The sequence below is a fragment of the Mastacembelus armatus genome, chromosome 21 (assembly GCF_900324485.2).
Source record: "Mastacembelus armatus chromosome 21, fMasArm1.2, whole genome shotgun sequence".
NCBI lineage: Eukaryota > Metazoa > Chordata > Actinopteri > Synbranchiformes > Mastacembelidae > Mastacembelus > Mastacembelus armatus.
In genome coordinates, this window is record NC_046653.1 from 18354380 (window position 1) to 18374964 (window position 20585).

The window sequence follows — 20585 nt, forward strand, 5'->3', positions numbered from 1 at the left end:
AAGAACTTTCCTTTAAAGAACAATTTAATTTGATACTGGTCGTAACATGTGACCTTTATTAGCAGATGTAGTTTGCCCAAATATCAGGATTTTTCATTTTTCCATTCTTCTGAGTATTTAACAAACGCCCATTACTTTTTAGGGTAACACTAATTAAAATACTCAAAATCAAAAGTACATCTTTTTTTTTCTCGACCTACAGTATCAAATTATGCAGCTATTTCCACGACCCTTTTTATCACTTCCCCTCATCGGCCATCCGTGAGAACAACAATCTGAATGGATAATTTTCTAAATAAGGTTTTGAATGAATCCCAGCTCATCGTCCTGTACAAGAAGCAGCCTGTGGATGTGGGTGTAATAATTTATTGTCAGGCATTTCATTGCAATTTACAAAGCCTCATTTATCTGTATCCGACTCTTACAACCAACATTATGATCAAATATTTATGTAATCTAATATGAACTGAAGCAGGGTACCTGGACCTAACTGGAATAAACACTGCACAAATCTTTTCACAATAAGACTACAGCAGTTTCTCAAACAATTGCATTTGTATATTCAATATATACACATAGATTTAATTTAAAGTTAAAATACTTACACGCATTGAGACAAGCACGACGTCAACCAGAAACCAGACAAATCTCATTCTTTCATAACATCACAATAATTTTTACAATAAAAATACAACTGCCATCACCAGAGGAAAAACATAAGGAATGATGTGAACTCTGAGGTTGAAGGGAGGAAGTCTGAGTATGTTTAATGTAGACATCAGTGGAGGGTGATATCTTTAGTGCTTTATGCAAGCAATTGTAAGAGTGAACTACTGTAATGCTATTTTCTGTCCATTATCAAGCCACTGTTGCAAACAAAGAGGTGATTTAGATTCTTCTCTTCCCCCCATCAAGCTATCAGTTTCTTCACAGAACAGAACCTCAAACAAAACACAACCATTTACTAGAGGAATCAAAGAGCACAGCTGGAGTGTTGGAGTAGCCAGGACTTAATCCATTCGGATCTTCTGATTGGTCATCCTGTAGATGATACTGTCATATCCTGGGTCCATGTTCCACAGGTTGTAAGAGATGGCAATGATAGCAAGGGCCAGACCGATCATCAGCCACAGCACAATGTTGAAGACCACAGCGTAGTTGAAGTTGTATTGGTAGGCCAGGTTGTATGGGCTGCCTGGGTTACTCTGCAAAAAAGGCAGAACCAGACAGGCAGATGTATTAGGTACAAAAATGTATGTCACTTCAATAATTCTGCACTGCAAATATGATCAATTATTTAATTTCATTCTAACCTAAGTACCGATTTACATTCAGCTGCCAGTTTAAGTCCAACCCGCTAAAACTAATGCAGTATATTATAACACTCCTACAATAGTAATGTATTCTTTATTCTGTAAGGTTTGATTCTCTTGTTGATTGGTTTGATGGTATGAGGATACAGTTGTGTTGTTGAACTGTATTTTGTTAAACTCATGCAATTAGTTTGTCCGCCTCCTTTATATCAGTGAGGCCAGACTAAACAACTAAAACACCTCAGCAGTAAAAAAAAAAAAAAAAAAAAAAAAAAACTGCAGCAGCACAAACTTCAGCCTCCAAAATGTTTATACAGTTCAGCCAACACCTCTCTACAGCAGCTTCATCAAAATCTCAACATTATCATGGATTAATTGCACACCCGGGTATTAGACTGCATTAGTCTTAGTTAAGTGTCCCTAATGAACTGGCAGCTGAGTGTAATTGGAGTGCGATACAGGCATGCTTTTCTTTGGTATCCATGACAGACCTCTAATCTTTTCACTTCTATTCCAGACAAGCAGTCAGACTACTGACCACACAATTTTACTTAGGAGTTTAGTTCATTTTGGAGGCTGTAGGTTGTGATGCTGATGAATTTTATTTCATTATATTAGGCTGCTTCTGATATTTAGTCTAACTTTATTGATGCAATTTGGATGGACAAAAAAAAAACAACAACAGTCTGACACAGACTTACAATCTGTACAGACTGCAGGATTGAACGAGACTTTCTGGTCAATGGAGCCTCAAAGGTTTTCACAGTCACAACCTCCACCACAGCACTGCTGCCATAGAGATTATACAGTTCCTCTCCAAACTATAATATAAAAGACATACACATGGTTAAAAAACTGCTGATTTGATTAATGAGGATATTCTGCTAATTAGATTAAGATCTTCTCCTTACCTTCTGCAGGACAGAGGCAAGAATGGCAGTTGCATCACGGTACTGAGGGGAGTCTTGGCCATAAAGCCGGCTCAGTTCTTCCAGGCCAGACAGCTCCAAGGAATACAGGTCAGGAGAGTGGTCTTTGGCCAAATGTCTGTGTCTCTGCAGCTAACAAGGGCAGAAGAGACAAATATCTGAGTCAAACCTGACAGACCGCCCTTATTTTCAGAAGGGAAAAAAAAAAAAACCTGGACAACTTACCAGAGCTGTGATATCATGAAGTACTTGGACCTCAGACAGGAAGAGCAAATCAGCCTAAGGAGTAAAACAACAGATGTAAGAAATGGACTGATAACATTTGGTGCACAGGCTAACTTCGAGCATTTTAATATCCTGTTCTGGAAGTAGAGTGACAAGGTAGAGTATAGTATGATCTTCCAGATTAAAAACAATCACGTCACGTCACTGTCACAATTTTGTTTTAAAAAGACTGTAGATATAGAAGGATTTGAACTCTCCAAATAAGAGATGTACTAAATCCACTATGATACTGTGTTGGTACTATGCTGCTTTCTGAACTGACCTCTGCATTTCTGCTGAGGGAGTTGAGGGGCAGAGAAGGCAGCACAGATCCATCCTGGGACAGTCGGGCACGGATCTGCTGCAAGGTGACCGGTAGATCCTCAAACACAGCATTGGCCTTTCCAAGCATATAAAGCCTCTGAGAGACACAACAGACAGATGATTTTAAAAAAAAACAAATGAGCACCTTAAGAGTGACAGTAAACATGCTTTGTTTAGTGTCAGTATGTTTTCATTACCTCCTCACTAGGGGCCAGCTGCAGCACTATAGGGGTGTCCTCGGCAAACAGAGAGTGTACAGTCTCTGCGACACTATCCAAGGTGAAAGGTACCGGCTGTGAAAAAGAAGATGAATCACTGAAAAACTAAGACAACTTATTTAAATGACATTCCAGTTTTCAGCTATTATTACACTACACCACATAAGGCCGGCCCCATTCCAGTCTGACTCACATTCTCCAAGGGGTAGGAAGCCACACTCTGAGGCAGGGCCAGGCTATCAACTCCTCTCACCACCACCAGCACATTAGCCCGTGGACGTTGGAACAACGGACCAGCCTGGAGACCTGGCCAGGACAAATCCTGAACAGGCACACACATGTGGTAAAGGCTCAGCTATGCTAACATAAGGGTACGTATAAGCTAAATAAAAGAAGACAACTACAAAAGTAGAGTTTTCTTTAAAATAACAAAGCACCTCCTGAACAGAAAAACCCATGGTTAAGGCCACCAGGTCAGGGATCTTCTCTCCAGATATTGGCCAGTCTCCCTTCTGAAAAGACACAAACTCTGGGGCCTGTAGCACTGTTAAACTATCCCCATGGACACCTGTGGGAAAAATAAATTATTCAATTAAGCAAACATATTTTCTCAAATTAAGAGAGTTCATAAACTCTGAAGTGTTGATATTACTGGTGCAACAAAATGTAGTGTGGGGTTACATACATGTTTAAAATCAGCTCAGCCACAGATTTGTGATACAGACAACTGTTATTTGAAGTTAGTTCGTCAAATTTACAAAACTGTTCCAATTTCCAAAAAAGTGAGGTGAGGGCATCTTGCCTCACAGCCAGAAGCTTTCTGATTCAAAACCCATCAGGGACCTTTCAGTGTGGAGTTTGCATGTTCTCCCTGTGCTTGTGTGGGTTTTCTCCAGGTACTAATACTGCACTTCCTCTGCTGCTCTTGTGCAATAACGGAACGTATGAGAAGTTTCTGTCACTTCTGTCAGAGTAGAACAGATCCGATGAATCCTCAGTGATAAGATCTTTGTGTCAGAGCAAACAACCAAACAAACAAACAAACAACCAAACAGTCTGGCTCAGGTCAGAGCAAAGACAAACCAGGGCCATTGACACAAACCCGTGACTGAGCTGAGTGTTAAAGAGGAAGAGCCTACAGCTCGTCCCATGACAGCACACTCTTCTGTAATTCAGTTCCCGGATATTTAAGCCTAAACTCTCCTTCACATTTATTTACACATTTATTTAGCTTCTCATTCTCGCTGCTAACCTTTAATGCCTTCAAACGGTGAGGACAGCAGGCTAACGTTACTGTCATCGCTAATCCAATTTCCAGTAGAGCCCGTGGATTCATTGATGTTAGTTAAGTACCACCGGAACATCAAGGTTATTCCGCAGTTTGCATTTTTATAAACGCGACGGTCAAATACAAGAACTGACCAAACACTAACCCGGTGTGCGATGCTAACGGTACCGGGCTAACCTTAACGTTAGCGAGCTGTCCTTTGCAATCACGGCGGCTACATGGAGCAATAAGTCAGATTAAAGATGCCTCCTGAACACTGAACTATCACCTTCAACCGCTGCACATTTCTTACCGGCTGTGACCTGGTAGCAAAGAACAAACAGCGCGTAAAAAACAGCCTCCATCCTTCCCCAGTTCGTCAGCGACATCTTTCTCCTTGCTACAGCAGCGATCAGCTGACCTGACGTCACCGTACCGCAAAGGACGACGGGGCCGCATGTGACGCTGTACGTAAGGCTATTTAATGATTATTATATGGTCTATATTATATTTCACTCATTTACTATTTTCTGTATTTATATGGCTAAATAATGATAAAAATAAAAATATCATCTTGATGAAATGGATCAAATAATTTACTGATGAATGAAACCAAATAATTGATATATTTTCATCAGTGAATATGATCATTAGTTATAGGACTAAACGGGTCTTAAGATTTCCAGAATATACAGTTCTGAGTGTGGTACTCTTCAACATTATTTTTGATCTAGTTTGTTGCTTCATTTTTATGGCAAAACTCTAATATCTAAATCAAAAAATGTAAGAAAGAGAAGGCGTTTAAATTTTGATTGGAACTAGAAGACAACTATGGTGCTGAACTGCAAAGGAAGGAAACTATGTGAAGAAACAACTGTCTAAAATGTAATAAACCACATCTGGAGACCTTTTGCTATGTTATCGTGCAAATCAAATATTTGCATTTATAGCCCTCTGACAGGATGTAGAGAAGCAGTTTAAATGCTCTTTGGCTGGGGAGAGACATTCTGAAATAGTCTGCATGATGGAAAAATTTGCATAACATTTCAGCACAGAATTATTATTTTAACTGTACTTTTTAGAAATCTTAAATTTTGAGTACACCAAACTTTTTTTGCAAGCACTTTTGATAATGGGAAAAATCCTTCCATGAATTTTACAGTAACAACCAAACGGAGCTGGTTGGAGTTCATTTTACTGATAATCAGGAGTAAAAACTTTAACAGTAGACACTGGGTTATGTATTGTAATCCTGAGTAATATGTTGGCCTCACAGAAACCTACAACCATTTTTTTCACTTAAATGATGTCCATTTATAAACCCTAATAGCTGGTTATTAGAAGCTTATTAGAGCTGGGTAAGAGCCAAGCCTTTATCTCTAAAATTACATCCTGCTGCTTAATAAAGAGGAAAGTTAGTCACAGAGGAGCTCTAAGATCTTTTTTTTTACAGCACCTCAGCCTCTTGTCAATCTGTGACCTTTATCTGGATGTATGAACTGGGCCTGCCAGGAGAGAGCAGCTAACGCCCCACCTCACGCCACAAAGCTCTTTGCTGCTAAATGAAACAAACATTCATGCAGCGCAGCTTCGACATAAAGTCTAAAAATCATCCTGCAGTGTGATGGTGATTTTATTTTTTCTGTCTTTCTTCAGAGGGTGTCTCCAGAGATTTATTTATGGCCCAAGGGGCTGGATTTAAATCTCCTTTGTCTGCTTCTGGATGAACTAACAGTTCCCTGAACCTCGGTCTGGTTCCTGGAAGCCTGCCATGGATCTCTTTACACCCTGTCTGCACATACAGGGCGTTGATTTTATTCTGGAGTCCATCTGCTATATGTGCCTTTAGTTCGGTCAGCATTTTTTTGGCCAGAGCATCTTACTGACTTATTAATGCTCACATAAGGGAGGTGGAAGATTACTAATGAATGGTATAACTATATTGGTTAATGTGAATAGTAAAGTACATAAGATAGTTGGAAAGTACAGATGGATAAGCAAGATATGTGTGACAACTGAAACGGTTGCAGATATTATGACAGTAATATCTAGAAAGTGGCTACAGTTAATCAGAACAAAACTCGGAGTTACAGAGAAGAGTGTGTGCCTAGTGTGTAAACCAGGGCTTTAAAAAAAATTTAACTTTAAAAATTTTAAAATTAAATTTGCTGTGAAAGTGAAAGGCATCAACTTAGACTTTACGGAATTGTGCTGGGCATTTTAAACATATTTATAAAGTGCTTTCTCTAGTATAGTACTTCATCAAATTAATTTGCAGAGTAATAAATAGACAATAAAATAAATCTCTAATGTTTTATTCCAGGTATTAATTGCTGTATTTAGAAATGCAAATATGAGCACAATACAAACTACAAATAAATTAAACATCGATACTTTCTCTACAAAACAAAGCCCATAGCATTAGAGCCTATATTAGCTGATTCTAGTTCCTTAACAATACAACTAGTTTATATAAAGCAAACCTAGGCCCTCTGTGGCCCCCAGGGGCCTAGAGCCCCAGAGCATGAAGGATGAAATCCAAAAACCCTGTAGTCTGTGAACACATCCCTACTGTATCTGTTGCCTAAGCCAATTTGTTCTTGCTGAGGCACAGATCTTTAAAACAAGTAAAGAAATACATTGATTTTTATAACTAGTACACAGTTTCATGAAAGAGCTGGATCCTGAGTTTCACACAAATATTTAAACATTAGTAATAGGACTGTTTTTAACTCTAGCTTATTTCCATCAATGAATTTTTCTGGCAGCAGGATGATGTATGTGGAATCCACTCAAAATAACATACAAATCCCATGTTCATGGTAATGAAAAGAGCATGTCACCCAGGGTAATGGTGCAGCTCACTGATGTGTGTTTATCAGTTTTCAGACGTGGCACAGAGGTAACATACATCAGGGTTTGGCTACAAAAACAATACCTGCTAGTTGGCCCAGGTCAGTGTTGGTGTTAGTTTTTAATGGAAATTGTAAATAAAAATTTAGAATGTCACATGATCGGAAAATGATAACCACTTAAAGGCACGTGTCATTTTAATCGATACTGTGATTAAACTTTGTATTTTCCAAAATAAAATATGTACTTATAAATGTTCTCCAGTTACCAAATGCTGACACAAAGACCATATACCATGCCAGGCCCTGCTGACAAAACTAATACCTGTTCCTTAGTCATGCTCAGTAATAATATGGGTGTTATGGCCTTTTCAATGATGGCAGTGTTTAGTCGCTTGAAAGGGATGATTTAAAACATCAATACCTACACAAAGCCTGGATTTAGCACTGAAGTTCCCCAAATCCACCATCTAAAACCAGCTTTGCACACTAGAGGGTGCTGCAAGCCACAAGCTTTTTAGCAGCAACAAAGGGGAGATTGTGAGTTATTCAATCATGTCTGCAGCAATAAATTACATGTCACTTACAATACAAAAATATTCCAACAGATGGCAATATAGGATCATGTTAGTGATCACACCGTTGTGACAAAGAAGTGTACAATAATTAGGAAAGAAGATTCAATTGACGGAGCACAAAACCTCTGAATCCAACCTATTTGCGAACACTGACGCAATGAGGAGCAGAACACACAGTTCGTCTTGCAGTTTGTATATTTATTTTAAAGCAACTTCTTTTGTAAAATATAAATACAAATTATGAGATATTTTAATTACAAAGTTAAAACAAAAATGAACACACCAAAAATTACTTTACTGCAGTAGCTCCCTGTTATATACAAGCTCTGTGCTGAAGGGTGAATATCAACATTATCTTAAAACTTTATTATACAAACAATTTTGTAGTTTTGCATGTTAAATTACAGACTAGACAGGAAGCAAAATTTCAGCATAAAAAAAAAAAAAGATACAACAAAACAGCCCCTGAGGCTCAAGCGAGGAGAAAGAAAAGGACATCATGTGCTTCCTATGAACACAAATACCACATTCAACACGCTCTCAGTACTATCCTGTACAACTACACACATGCACAATATGCTGCGTGCTAACACTCCATCCAGTCGCTGACAACAACTACACTCTGTTGCCATACAAAATCTTTCAGAGCGGAGTCATGAGTAACATCCAAAAAAAAAAAGAAAATCTCTTAATATTATATATATATTTATTTATGTATACATATATTAATTTATAAAAATAAGACCATTATTAAGTATATTGAGCCACAAATGTATTAATCCTCATTTAACGGAGGGAAACGTCTGAGCAGCCTGGTCAGCCAGCAGGTCAGTTCGTCTGTACAGTGCACCAGTGCTGGTCGAGAGTCAGGCTGAAGCGTGGGAACTAAGGTATATCATCATAAACCCTTGTTGGTTCTAAAGCAAACTACAGTGGCTAAAGAGGTCCAGGTTCAGCTTTAGTGGCTCCAGAGGTCATGATGAACCCAACTGCCCAACAGTCTTGAGTTTGTCCTTCAGTTTGTCACCTGGGTGGTCCCAGCGGTCATCCACACACTCCAGTGTGGAACCCAGCAAAGCAGCCAGCTCGGCGCTGTCTTCCACCAGGTCCAACAGCTCCTTGCTGTCTGGATGGAAGCCCTCCAGCTCCTCTGGGCAGGAGAAGAGCTGCGATAGAGAGGCCTGCCGGTAAAACTCTGCTTCCGCCACCGTCACCACCTCCATGTGGGGGAAGGTCTGTCGGAAAGTGCGAGCAGACATCCGCAGCCGACGAAGCACATCGGACAGTAGCAGCCAGTTTCTCGGACTGAAAGAGGAAACCAAACGGTGTTTAAGAATGAAGGCCAGTAGTGAAGGAAAAATTATCAGCAGCTGTGTCTGCCCTTGGAATCAGAGCTCACCCTTGGGAGAGGGACACCTGGATATTGTAGCAGGGCAGCAGAGGCCGGTCAGAGAACTCAAACTCAAACACCTCCCTTTTATCTTCTTCATCCTCGTCCTCAGGGCCTGGTGGGTCTGCTAGGATGTCATAGACGCCGCCCTCTTCACTACACTCTGAGACACACACAGTCATATTTAGTGAGCGTCTACATACCACAGAAGATGCTGAGATGTATAGACAGATTGCTCAAAGCTAGCTGCCACTAAAGATGTTTAAAAACAATAACTTGGTTAGTACTAGAACACACACACACACACACGCACACGCACACACACGGTGCTGATCAGTACTCACCACACACAGCGCTGCCATAGAATTCCCAATAAAGCCCTGGGTCGTCATCTGAGCGGCCCTGAAGGTCAGCAAAATAATCTATGGAGAGAGGAGAAGAGCGAAGCCTGTTATTCAAGAGCTGGAGCCCTGGGGACAGGCAACGGGGCAAATGCAATTGCCCTTGGAGAGTACAGCAGAAAAATGGATAAAGAGCACAGTGAAAAAAAAAAGCAGAGGAGGAGGAGGGGCAGTGTCAAGAGAGAAAAGAGAAACAAACAGAGCAAATGTTTTGGGGAGGGCTGATGGTCAGGGGCCAGCGGCTGTACCATGGGGGAGGAGAGCGACTGTCTCCGCTGGGTTAGAGCTGGCTCAGTTCAGAGCAGGGCTACAGACGGCTGCCAGGAATCAAACAAGAACCACACACAGTTGCTGAGTGCACACATGTATACACGCGCACACGCACGCACACTCATACACGCACACACAGTGAGAGAGAAAGAGAGCGAGCTGGAAACAAACAAGCAGAGGGAGCTGGGTAAGCACACACAGCGAGAGTAAAGTGTGTATTCAGCACATGCGCGTGAACACACACATTTGCAGAGTGAGAGCTGGGCTTTGTGCCAGTGCTGAGGCGTGGGGCGTCTGGCGTGTGTTTGGAGGGATTAACGGCCTCCAGATGAGTGGGACCAGGTGGAGGGAGGGCAGCAATCGCTCGCTCTCACTCATTTTCTCCGGTGCTTGATCTCCCTCGCTACCTCGCTCTGTCAGTCTCACAGCATCGATCTATCCATCCATGCTCCTTTCAAAATTCAGCACCATCGTTCCAGCCGTCTACATATAAATCTTCATTTCGCACTAAACCTGTTCACCCTTCTGCTGACTGTGAACTTACACCTGTTCATTTTCACCCTCTTTCTACAGTCTTTTCTCCTGCATCTGTCTCTTTTTATTGAAGCCTCTGCTCTGTTTGTGACAATCAGTTTTAACTGTTTGGGTATTCAAATAATTTTAAGCAGCTGGCTATGGTGGAAATGCGTGTCTGGGTATGCTTTCATTTTCCCTCCCTGTACACAGGATCGTGTTGTTTTAATTTAGCTCCAAATATTCAGATGACCCCTCTCAACATACACACCCAAAATACAGACCATGTCAGACTCTTGCATGGCAGCCTTGTGAAAAGACACGCATGCATACAAAAGCAAAGTCTCCAGCCAGAGCGAAGCCCATTTCCACACGTACGCTGAGCAAACACAGTTGGCGTTGCTAAGTAACCAGATAGAGGAGCTCAGAGGCAGCAGCACGCACCCTGGCGGGCTGAGACTCCCCGTCTAACAGGTGGTCGAGGGAGGGGGAGTGGAGGGCGCCAGAGGGGAAACAGGATGACAGAGACGGACACGTCTAGTGGCAAGTGGGAGGTGGAGGATTTACAGATAGGGACTCATAACCAATGGGTTGCTCAGAAGTCAGAGCATAAAAAGAACAGCAAACAGTGAATGATCCAAGATTGGAGACATTTGGAAACTGGGCTACTGACTAATCTTCTCAACAATTTATCCTTGCCTCACACCTCATTGTACACTCTAGTTGGACCTACTATCTAAAACAAAAAAGCTATTTAACTTGAGTTTTACCTTTTTCTGAATTTTTGACAGTATGATATGTACTCATTACAAAACAGTGTAATGCGTAACATAAGTGTATTGACCATTTTAGGCAGTTGTTTCAATGAGCGTCCTGGATTAATTTTTTTTTTTTTGGTCTGAGGATAAAATCACATTAGACTCAGATGATCACAGCCAGTCCAGGTTCAGAGGCTGGATGAGCCTGATGTTTGTAGCTGTGTAAAAAAAAATGTAGTAGTTATATGTGCCATGACTTTTCTCAATTCTGGGCTAAACCATGTCTGTGTGTGTCTCGACTCAAAATCCAGCTGGAATCTTACCAGTGAGGAAGCGCTCCATGTTGTCGCTGTGGGTCATCTTGAGGAGGCCGCGGCCAGAATATGTGGCCAGGGTGGGGTCAGCACCGTAGGATAGTAGAACACGCACCACATCCAAGTGGTCATTTTCCACTGCATCATGAATTGGTCTAAACACAAACAAATGTACTTTGATTTTAACAATAACAACAGAAACAGCACTGACAATATCTGTATTGGTTAAAACGTTTTTTTTGTTATGTGTGTAGCATTAAATATGTATCACTGTGTTTCTCTGATTTAAATTTTCCCATAAACCACTCTGTCTTCGGTAAAAAGTCAGATATTGGTACAAGTCCCTAATATTGCTTTATGTGCACGCTGGTGTTTTACTGATGAGAATTAACATGTTCGGAACGTTCCTTTTAATGGCAGCATCTGCCATTCAGTGAAACCATAAAATATTTTTTATCTACTCTACTATTCTACTACTCTGACCTAGTGGGACATAAAGTAAAAAGCAATTTATAGATTTAATAGACTGCCTTTCTTCTTAACAACAGTCTCACCTGTGTTCCATAATATTACAAATTCACCAATGGTTTAATAAATGCTTATCGATATATTTTAAGACCTGTGCATAGCCTCATAAACAGAACCCCTACTGTACATTTTAACACTTTAATTACAGTGCAATTAAAGCAGCAGCCTTTCCCATTTAAAACTGCAGCTAATCTGTCAAACCACCACCCTTTCCAAGGACAATATAATCAATCCCGGTAGTTTTCTTATAAACAAACTGAGGTGATTGACTTGATAATTAAGTCCTGGTTTGCCCTGTTAGGACATGTCATGGTCATATTTGGTTAGTCCATAGGAGATGTGTTAATGTAAGCATACATTTCTGTGATTGTGTGCAGATATAAATGAGTGTTTAACCTGGTGCCATCCTGTGCACTACAGTTGATGTCAGCCCCGTAATCCAGCAGGTGTTGGACTATGCTGAGCCAACCACGGGCGCATGCTTCATGGAGAGCACAGTAACCAGCGTAGTCTCTGTGATTCACCTCGCATACTCTGTTTTCCAGACAGTACAGCACCACCTCCTAAAGAGAGCCAACACAGGGGGAGACTAGAGTTTAGTGTGCGAGGTTATGCGTGCATGTTTGCATGGACGTATGTGTGGCGACAATCCAAGCAGACAAGTCAGACAGAGCCGACACATACGCCAACAGTCCTTCCCTTTACAGTTCCTGTGGGAAAGAAATTAGGGAAAGGAGGAACTGACTGTGTTCCTGTGCCGGACAAGCGCGCACACACACACACACACTCCATAACACAAGAGCTGGCGCCAAAACACATCGATGAGACTAAGTATGACTCAACTGTATTTAGCCTGCCAGATTCTGCTCATGCACGTATGAGCGTGTGTGTATGACTGTGTGTATTTGTGTGCCATGGTTGGGCCTGGACGCCACTGTGGCAGCCAGTTACGATGGCTGGGCTCTGAACGCAGAATAATGGAAGCGGAACAAAGAGATTTGATAGAGGAGCTCAAGAGCTGGAAGCATTTTCTCTGGTCTAGGGCTGTGACAGTTGGGCATCCAGCACTAAGCAGTCAGACTGGTTTTTATTGGACTGGAGCAGTGTCTGCTGCTACTAAACAGAGAGGAGACAGAGATAGAGAGCAGCCCGGCTGTGTGTTGATATGGGGCCTGTCCGAGTCAGACAAGTGTGTGTTTCAACACTGCGGGTATGTGTTTGTCTGTTTGGATATACAACTTAGTGTGGCACTGGGTGGAAGTATTTTCAGACCTTTGAAAAAAACAAACCTAATTTTATATATATTTTAATATATTTATGCAAAACTCATACATCCAGACAAACTCACTCTGTCCAGCTAACTGTTTTGTGCCGAGGGAAGGGGAGCTGCTCATCTGAACCTGGGGAATGACTCCAAACTTCCATTTCTATGCTAATTCTAGCCGCTGTCTAGTCCAAGTGTTTATCTCCCTCTCTCTCTTCTCCAGCACAGGGGAGATGAAAGGAAGGGAAGGAAAGGCAGGCAATGGAGAGAAAACTGAGTCAAGACAGAAGGATGAGTGGAGGGTTAGAGAGGGAGGAAGAATGGGGGACGAGAGAGGCAACACCCCAACAGATGACAGATAAATTAATCTGAAGGTGAAATCTGCCCAGGCTGTCCTCTGGGTTGAAACTGATGATAACGAGATGAACAGGTGGGGGGTTGAGGTGTAGTGGAGGATAGTGGTAGCATAAAGTTGGAGGGGGAGTGACAGTGGTGATACAGATGATGAGAGACAGTAAAGAAAGTGGGGGGAAGCAGGAAGCAAGACCAAGCGTGAGCAAGACAAAGTGCAAGAGAAAATGAGAAACGGGGGTGGGAAGGGGGCTCCAACTGGTTTTTGCTCGCTGCCAACACTCTGTTTGTCTGCTGGAGAGAGATTCAGGAGCGCTGTGCCGAAGCTCCCCTCTGGGGGATTCCACTCGCTCTCTGTGTGTGCATGCGTTCGTCTGTCTGCGAGAGTGAACGAGAGCAAGTGTTAGAGAGACTGACAGGCAGAGAGTGTTGATATGCAAGCTTGTCTGAGCGTGTGTCTGTGTGCACGCACGAGTGTTTTTGTGCCACTTACGGGTTTGTGTGTGCATGTGTGCGTGGAAGAGGTGTAGCGCTAAACCTCCGGAGCCGTGTTTAATATCGCTGGGAGAGAGCGAGGAGCTTAGCACGAGAGCCCCGGCTTCCCGCCAGACACACACACACACACACACACACGCACAGAGACACACACACACACACGCACGCACACACGCAGTAAAATGAGACACTACTCCCCCTCCTTTCTCTTTTCCTCCGTCCTCTAATCTCTCTCTCTAGAATGATTCCCTGCGCTCTCCTGCAATCAATGCATCACTCAGACATTTAACCCCTTGCAGCGCTGCCTTGTACACTCTTCACATACAACAGATGTGTGTGTGTGTGTGTGTGTATATATATATATATATATATAAATATATAAATAAATGTGTGTCACGTGTAGGTGATGCATGAGTGGCTTTCTCTGTGAGATGAACAGCCAACAGTCTAATCTGTAAAGTTGGTGCGTGCCCAGACAAGGGAAGCATGTAGGTGTTTGAGAGTATGCGTGTGTGAGTTTGTGTATTACAGAGAGCTTTTTGTTGAATGACTGTGCTGGGTAACAGAAGAAGCCTGAGAATCTAGTTACTGATGAGCTCAGATAGAGTTAATCTCACACTGACCCAGACACAAGCTAACTCAAGAAGATAGAAAGGAAGAAAAACATCTACTTTCATGTATAACATACATTTACAATAAATTCTTTCAGTCCCGACCACTAAGCCGCTCTGCATATTAACACTCCTCAGTTACCTAACTACAACCTAGATAATATAACAGGCAGTTGAACAGTTACGGACGACCACTGTCTGCCATGGCCAGGAAATTCATTCATATGCACTAAGTATAAGATATACTAAGAACTTGGTGACGCAGTGATTACTCATGGAGCTAGTTACTGACCTATGTGGTTAGTGAGCTAAATGCCAATGTTGTGCACAGGATCTATCCAAAAACTGTTTAATTCAAGGAAACCTACAGAATTTGTATGATCCACAGTGTTTTGACAATGACTGCAGACAATGATGCAATTCTATGAAGGAGAACAGAGTGTAATGTGTGTGAAACTGCAACTTCCAGATGCTGTGGTTCCCTCAAAGGTTAGCACTGTCAGAATGGTCAAAGGTGCAAATTTGCAAGTCAAAGTTCACTAAAGTTGACATTTAAAAGTCAGTTTATCTCCACAAGCAAATCCACTGATTGCAGTGAATTCAGATCAAAGTTTTGCCACCATGTACGCTGGGCTTACTGGTTACTTGAAATGCAAACCAAATTTTCTCCTTGCTTGAATTACACAGAGGTTCGAGCAGGAAAATCAGAAGTGATTCATGGAAGAAAAATAAATGACAGATTGCACCTTTATCTGAGCTTTCAATGGGCAGAGCTGAGGGGCCCCGAGCCCCGGCACGAGAGGGATGAAGACATCCGCAGAATCTCTCCTCATTACCATTTCAAATGCTCAGAGAGCGAGGCAGACGAGGGATAGCGAGAGAATAAAGGGGGAGTGAGGGAGGGAGGAAGAAAGAGAGAGTGAGCTTTCATGTGCAGAGGCACGGATCGCAAAACTAAACGAACATGAAATATGCACAGTGCCGCATGGGCATCAGGAGCAGCACAAAGTAATGCCTGTGTATTATATTACATGCATGTGTGCATGAGGTGATTCTGCATCCTGCATGCGCAGGTCTGAACACGAAAAGAAGCCTCTGCATGTGCTTACAGGCTGCCACCCAGTATTTTTCTGTGAATGTGCCTGCGTTTGTAGTCAGCATGTAGGTGTGTGTGTGTCTGTGTATATATGAGGTGATTTTGAATTTGCATGTGCAGGTCTGTGTGGGTGTGCGACAGCAGTAAGTGTGGGAGAGCCATCGTTCTGTGCAGCATATGGAAAAGAACATGTCAGGCTGCCTGTGCTTGTGCTTACTGGGTCATAACGGGTGTTTCTCTGTGCATATTTCTGTATGTGCGCTTGTAATCAGTATGTGAGCTGTGTGTGTGTGTGCGTGCCTCCATCTCTCAAGCCCTCATATCTCTCTGCCTGTGTGTGATAAGCCTAGAGCTTGCGGTGCTAAAACACCAGTGTGAGACAAGCGCTCTGTGCATCTACAGGCTTGTATGCGAGTGTGTATGTGAGAGGGTATGCATAAATTGGTGTGTCAGTGTGTGTGTGTGCGCGTGTGTGTGTGTGTGCCCCAGGGGTCTGCCCCAGGCTTATCACACACAGGCAGTGAGAGACGAGCTTCCTGAGAGAGGGAGAGAGAGAGGGATAGAAAGAAAGGGAGGGAGGGAGGAAGGGGGAGAAGGGGAAGGCGGGGGTGTTGTTTGCGCAGCGGTCAGCGCCTTGTTTGTGTAGTCTCAGGTTTTCTCCTCCCTCCTCCCTCTTTCCCTCTCCACACGCCGTGCGCAGGAAAGGAAAAATGTGAAGGGGGAATGAAAAAAGAGGAGAGGGAGGGAAAAAAATGTTTGAGAGAGACGCATAAATCAGAGAGACGAGCCAGCTTCTCTCCAGCACGGCTGACTGAACCCTGCTGCTGAGCTGCACCCCGTGTGTGTGCGTGCGTGTGTGTGTGAGCGAGAGAGAAAAACAGCCGCCGCCACTGCTAACCACAGTCACCACGGCACATTAGAGGGCCATTAGAACGCGATTATACTCCCAGTGCTTACCTCTCATTCACACTCTTGCTCTCTCCCACTCTGACTCACACACATAATCTCACACACACACACACACACACACACACACACACGCACGCACGCACGCACGCACGCACACAGCTCGTCATCATAAAAGTGTACAACACACACACACACAACCATAAAGCAACCGGTTAATGAGCAACAAAAGATACCCACACCTATTTACAGTTCTGTGAAGATACCTCTGCCGGTGATAAAAAATGATCATGCGCACACACACACATACACAAAAACAGCATCAAAGGCCTGCGAGAGACAGAGTGGACACACATGGCACAATCTGCAGCTCAAGTGGTATTGAAACCACTTGGATCAATAAATCAATTTGTAAAATCTGTCAACAAGAGGGAAGAAATGTTTAGACTCATGAACAGAAACAAACTGGGATGAGAGAGAACAAGACGGCAGCAAGTTTAATTAAAAGCTTTCAGAGCAATAGGAGTTGAGAGATTGAACACAACATACAAGTCTCATTCTTTCTTGCGGAAACAGAGGATCTGATTTAGGAGGGAAGGATCGGCAGCTACACACAAAGAAAAAAAAAAAAAAACTCCTGATGCTAGAGAGAGGCAGCGAGCATCAGTCTCCGTATAATGATCCCACCGATCCCTCATGCTGTCTGCGCACACACGTGCACGTGCGTGTGCCTGTGTGTGTGTGTGTCACACTTCGCCTCACGGAAAATTAATGAGATGTGAGAGTGGAGCAAAAAAAAAAAGGAGGGGAGGCGGGAGTGTGTGCGCTCGCAGGGAGGAGGAGGGGTGCCAACGACAATCTGAGTCACAAAGAGAGGAAGAGAAAGAGAGTGCTGAGAGGAAAGGGGGGGAGGGAGAGAGCGGAAACCTGAGAGAGAACGAGAGTAGCAAGCAAAAGGAGCAAAAAAGATGGAGTGTGGTGAGAAGAGAGCTTGAGGACCAGTGAAATAGAAGGAAATGATAGAAAGAGGAAGACCAGGACAGATGCAAGAGAAGAATCAGAGAAGTACAGTAAAAAAAAAAAAAAACCAAAACAAAAAAAACCAAAAACAAACGGTCCTAAAGTCTGCAAGAGTAGGAAGGGGGGAGAAAATCGGCTCCGTTTACGGAGAGAGAGGGTGAAGAGTTGTAAGAGACGAAATGTAAGAGTGTGAAATGCGAAGAGAGAAAGAGATAAGAAAGGAAGATGACTTGGAGCGAAGCCTATTACCTCGTAGCCCAGCCTCGCAGCTCTCTGGAGCAGAGTCTCTCCGGCATTCTTGTTCACGATCAGCCGACGAGCCTCTGGCGGGATTGGACGCACTACAGGGGGCTCGGCAGGGGGGGTCCTGTGCAACCCTGCCGCTTCTGGTGGGACAACGGCTGCTCTGCCGTTTGCCTGGGGCTGCAGAGAGGGCGGACAGAGTGCGGCAGGGGAGCAGGGCTTGACTGGAGAGCCCGGATAATGATTAGGAGAGGCGGCTCTTTTCCTCGGAGCGCCACGCTGCTCACTCAGCTGAAGAGAGCGTGAGAGAGAGGGAGAGAGTGTTACATCCCCTGCCACATAGCAGACGGGACACACACACACACACACACACACACACACACACACACACACACACACACACACACACACACACACACACACCCATACAATCATATGAAAGTTTTTTTTAGACAAACTAATGAGGTGGAAAATACAAAACTCAGTTCAGAAAATGACAATTTGTCATTGGTTGTTTTAAGGTCATGCAGAAAAAAAATATTTTTTGAATGTTTGATGTTTTTCCACAAATGAATTTTCCCCTTTTATACTGATTTGACCTTACAATTCTTCTTTTGTATACTACTAACATATATATATATAGCTTAAAATATAGATGGATATATTTACAGCACCTGTGTTTATGAATGATTCCTGTGTATGACACACCATGCATCAGTGAAACAACACACACAGCTTTCACACCAACTGTTCACGTTCCAAAAACTGCAGGTTGGCACGCCACTTTTCTTTAACCGCTAAACCAACAGAGCCCTCAGCGCAACACACAAGAGAGGGAGTTGCCTCCCTGTGTGTGAGTGCGTGCGCGCGTATGAAGTGCGTGCCCTCTCTGTGGAATTCCATGTCGGAGCAGCTGTCAGGCTGAGGAGGAGCAAAGGAAGAGAGCTGCAAGGGCGGAAAACAACTAGCCTTCTTTCTTCCCCCCAGTTTTTCCCTGTGCTCATTTTTTTCCTCTCCTTTGAACTCAGGCGCTTCATACGCTCGACCGTGGCTGCCACATTCCTCACTGTGTGAGTGAGGGAGTGTGTGTGTGTATAGCCTTGTGTTCAGCACCGAGTGCAATGTATAATTGCTCCAGGGTTTTGTTGTTATGTTAGGAATGCTCACAAACACGCACAGCTCTCGCATGCACCTACACACAAAACAGCACCAATGACACACATTCAACAATTAAGGCCAGACACAAACACACATGCATGCAGGCACTCCGCAGGGAGCCACTAAGGGCACGAGGAGGTCAAAGCTCCAGCAGCCCTCTAAACATTGTAAACATACTTCCTTCCTCCCTCCTTCCCTCCCTGCCTCCCTCTCCCAGCTGCATAATCAGAGGTGCCGACAGGCATACTGAAACAGACTCTGCTGCTGCAAACATCCAGACACTAGTATCGTGGCCAGACACCCTATCAGCACTCACCTTGTCATCTTCAGCTGCTCCCAGATCAGCCACACAATGCTGGCGTGGGCTGTTAGGAGTGGTCTCTTTCTTTTTCTCCCGCTCCCTCTGACTAGTGTGTTTGGTCTTGCAGGGCCGCTTGCCCTTGGGTTTGTCCGTGTCACTATGGCGACGAGGCTTGAGAGAAGGGGTGCCTCCCACGGACAGCTCTGGGGCCGGAGAGGGGGGGCCTCTCCTGGGCTCCTTGAGGCCACGGTCACCTGAGAAGGGGCCCGACGGGTGCACTCTGTCCTTCAGCTGGCTGGGGGGAAGGGGAGAAGTAGCTAGTCCTAGAGTAGGAGGAGAGGAAAGAGGGAGGCAGAGTGAGCAGCTCATAGTGTGAAAGTGCAGAGGAAGGGGAGGATGGGAAGGCATTACAAGGCCATCTCTCACCCTCTGTTGGTTTATTAATGAGTGCACAGAGCTGTCTGGGAGCACAGCATGCCTGCTCACTCAGGAAAAAAACAAAATTAAAAAAACACTTGCATGCACAACACAGGCGCACATAAACACCCATGTAGTGTCTTGTGCACACTCATTCACTGCAGCAAGGACGCTGCTATGAGTAATCTCCGGACGTAGCACTGTCTGGTTTCATCCTCTACTAATACATATTTACACACAAAAAAAAAAAAAATATATATATATATATATATATATATATATGCCACCGAACCCATGCTGCTTGAAAGCTTAATGGGGATGCATTTCCTCCTAAAGATCATTGCATTTTTAACTACTAGTTCTTATATTTATTACAGCACAGCTTTTACAATACATAGTCCGTTAAACCAGCCATAGGTTAGGTAGGAATCAGACTGAAATCATGTACCTTGTTATAACCTAAATATCCAAGCATTTTCTACGTAGCCACTGCTGCAGAAAAAAACTTTTAGAGTAGCAGATTCTTGACAGAGATGAATGTGTTTTGCCATCTGATTAGTAGAATCCAGAAAAACACACACACACAACCCTGACAGGCACAGTGTCATGTTCATTGTAGCTGTTGCCAGGGTGATGTTATCTAAAAAGGTGGAAAAGAAAAAAGAAAAAAAAAAAAAAAAAAAAAAAAAAAAATCAAGTGAGAGTGGCCAATCAAGGTCTGGGGTTTCTGCAGGAAGCACAAAACCAAAATCTCAGCTGCTTTATTCACTTTCTTTAATCTCTCTCCTGCTCTTTTATTCTCTT

At 43.4% G+C, this 20585-nt stretch overlaps 2 protein-coding genes across 6 annotated transcripts in view; both read right to left on the bottom strand.

Annotated features, from left to right (window-relative positions):
- Positions 1–350: 350 nt before the first annotated feature.
- Positions 351–4761, bottom strand: atp6ap2 (ATPase H+ transporting accessory protein 2). The gene is made up of 9 exons (XM_026296520.1): positions 4629–4761; positions 3486–3616; positions 3242–3370; positions 3028–3123; positions 2790–2927; positions 2468–2521; positions 2225–2374; positions 2015–2134; positions 351–1205 (listed from the first exon to the last, which is right to left on the bottom strand). The coding sequence occupies exons 1-9, from the start codon at positions 4702–4704 to the stop codon at positions 1011–1013; spliced, it is 1089 nt and encodes a 362-aa protein (XP_026152305.1). The 5' UTR covers positions 4705–4761; the 3' UTR covers positions 351–1010.
- A 3161-nt stretch (positions 4762–7922) lies between these two features.
- The window catches only part of bcor (BCL6 corepressor), a 37056-nt gene continuing 24393 nt past the window's right edge, over positions 7923–20585 (bottom strand). For 4 of the 5 annotated variants that reach the window (XM_026294945.1, XM_026294944.1, XM_026294946.1 and 1 more), the window contains 7 exons: positions 19380–19687; positions 17912–18196; positions 12316–12482; positions 11401–11546; positions 9480–9557; positions 9145–9298; positions 7923–9050 (listed from right to left, as the gene is read on the bottom strand). In XM_026294945.1, the coding sequence (XP_026150730.1) occupies positions 8720–9050; positions 9145–9298; positions 9480–9557; positions 11401–11546; positions 12316–12482; positions 17912–18196; positions 19380–19687 (1469 nt within the window). In that variant the 3' untranslated portion in view covers positions 7923–8719. The remainder of the gene's footprint in view (positions 9051–9144; positions 9299–9479; positions 9558–11400; positions 11547–12315; positions 12483–17911; positions 18197–19379; positions 19688–20585) is intronic. The other variant, XM_026294947.1, reaches the window with a different exon arrangement.

What these genes read in the sequence shown, in the direction of transcription:
- atp6ap2 (XM_026296520.1), bottom strand. Translation starts at nt 4,704, where the DNA reads ATGTCGCTGACGAACTGGGGAAGGATGGAGGCTGTTTTTTACGCGCTG. An exon ending in TTGCTACCAGGTCACAGCCG is followed by an intron (nt 3,617 to 4,628) that starts GTAAGAAATGTG and finishes TTTTTCCCACAG; the next exon opens with GTGTCCATGGGGATAGTTTA. An exon ending in AGCTGGCCCCTAGTGAGGAG is followed by an intron (nt 2,928 to 3,027) that starts GTAATGAAAACA and finishes TGTGTCTCTCAG; the next exon opens with AGGCTTTATATGCTTGGAAA.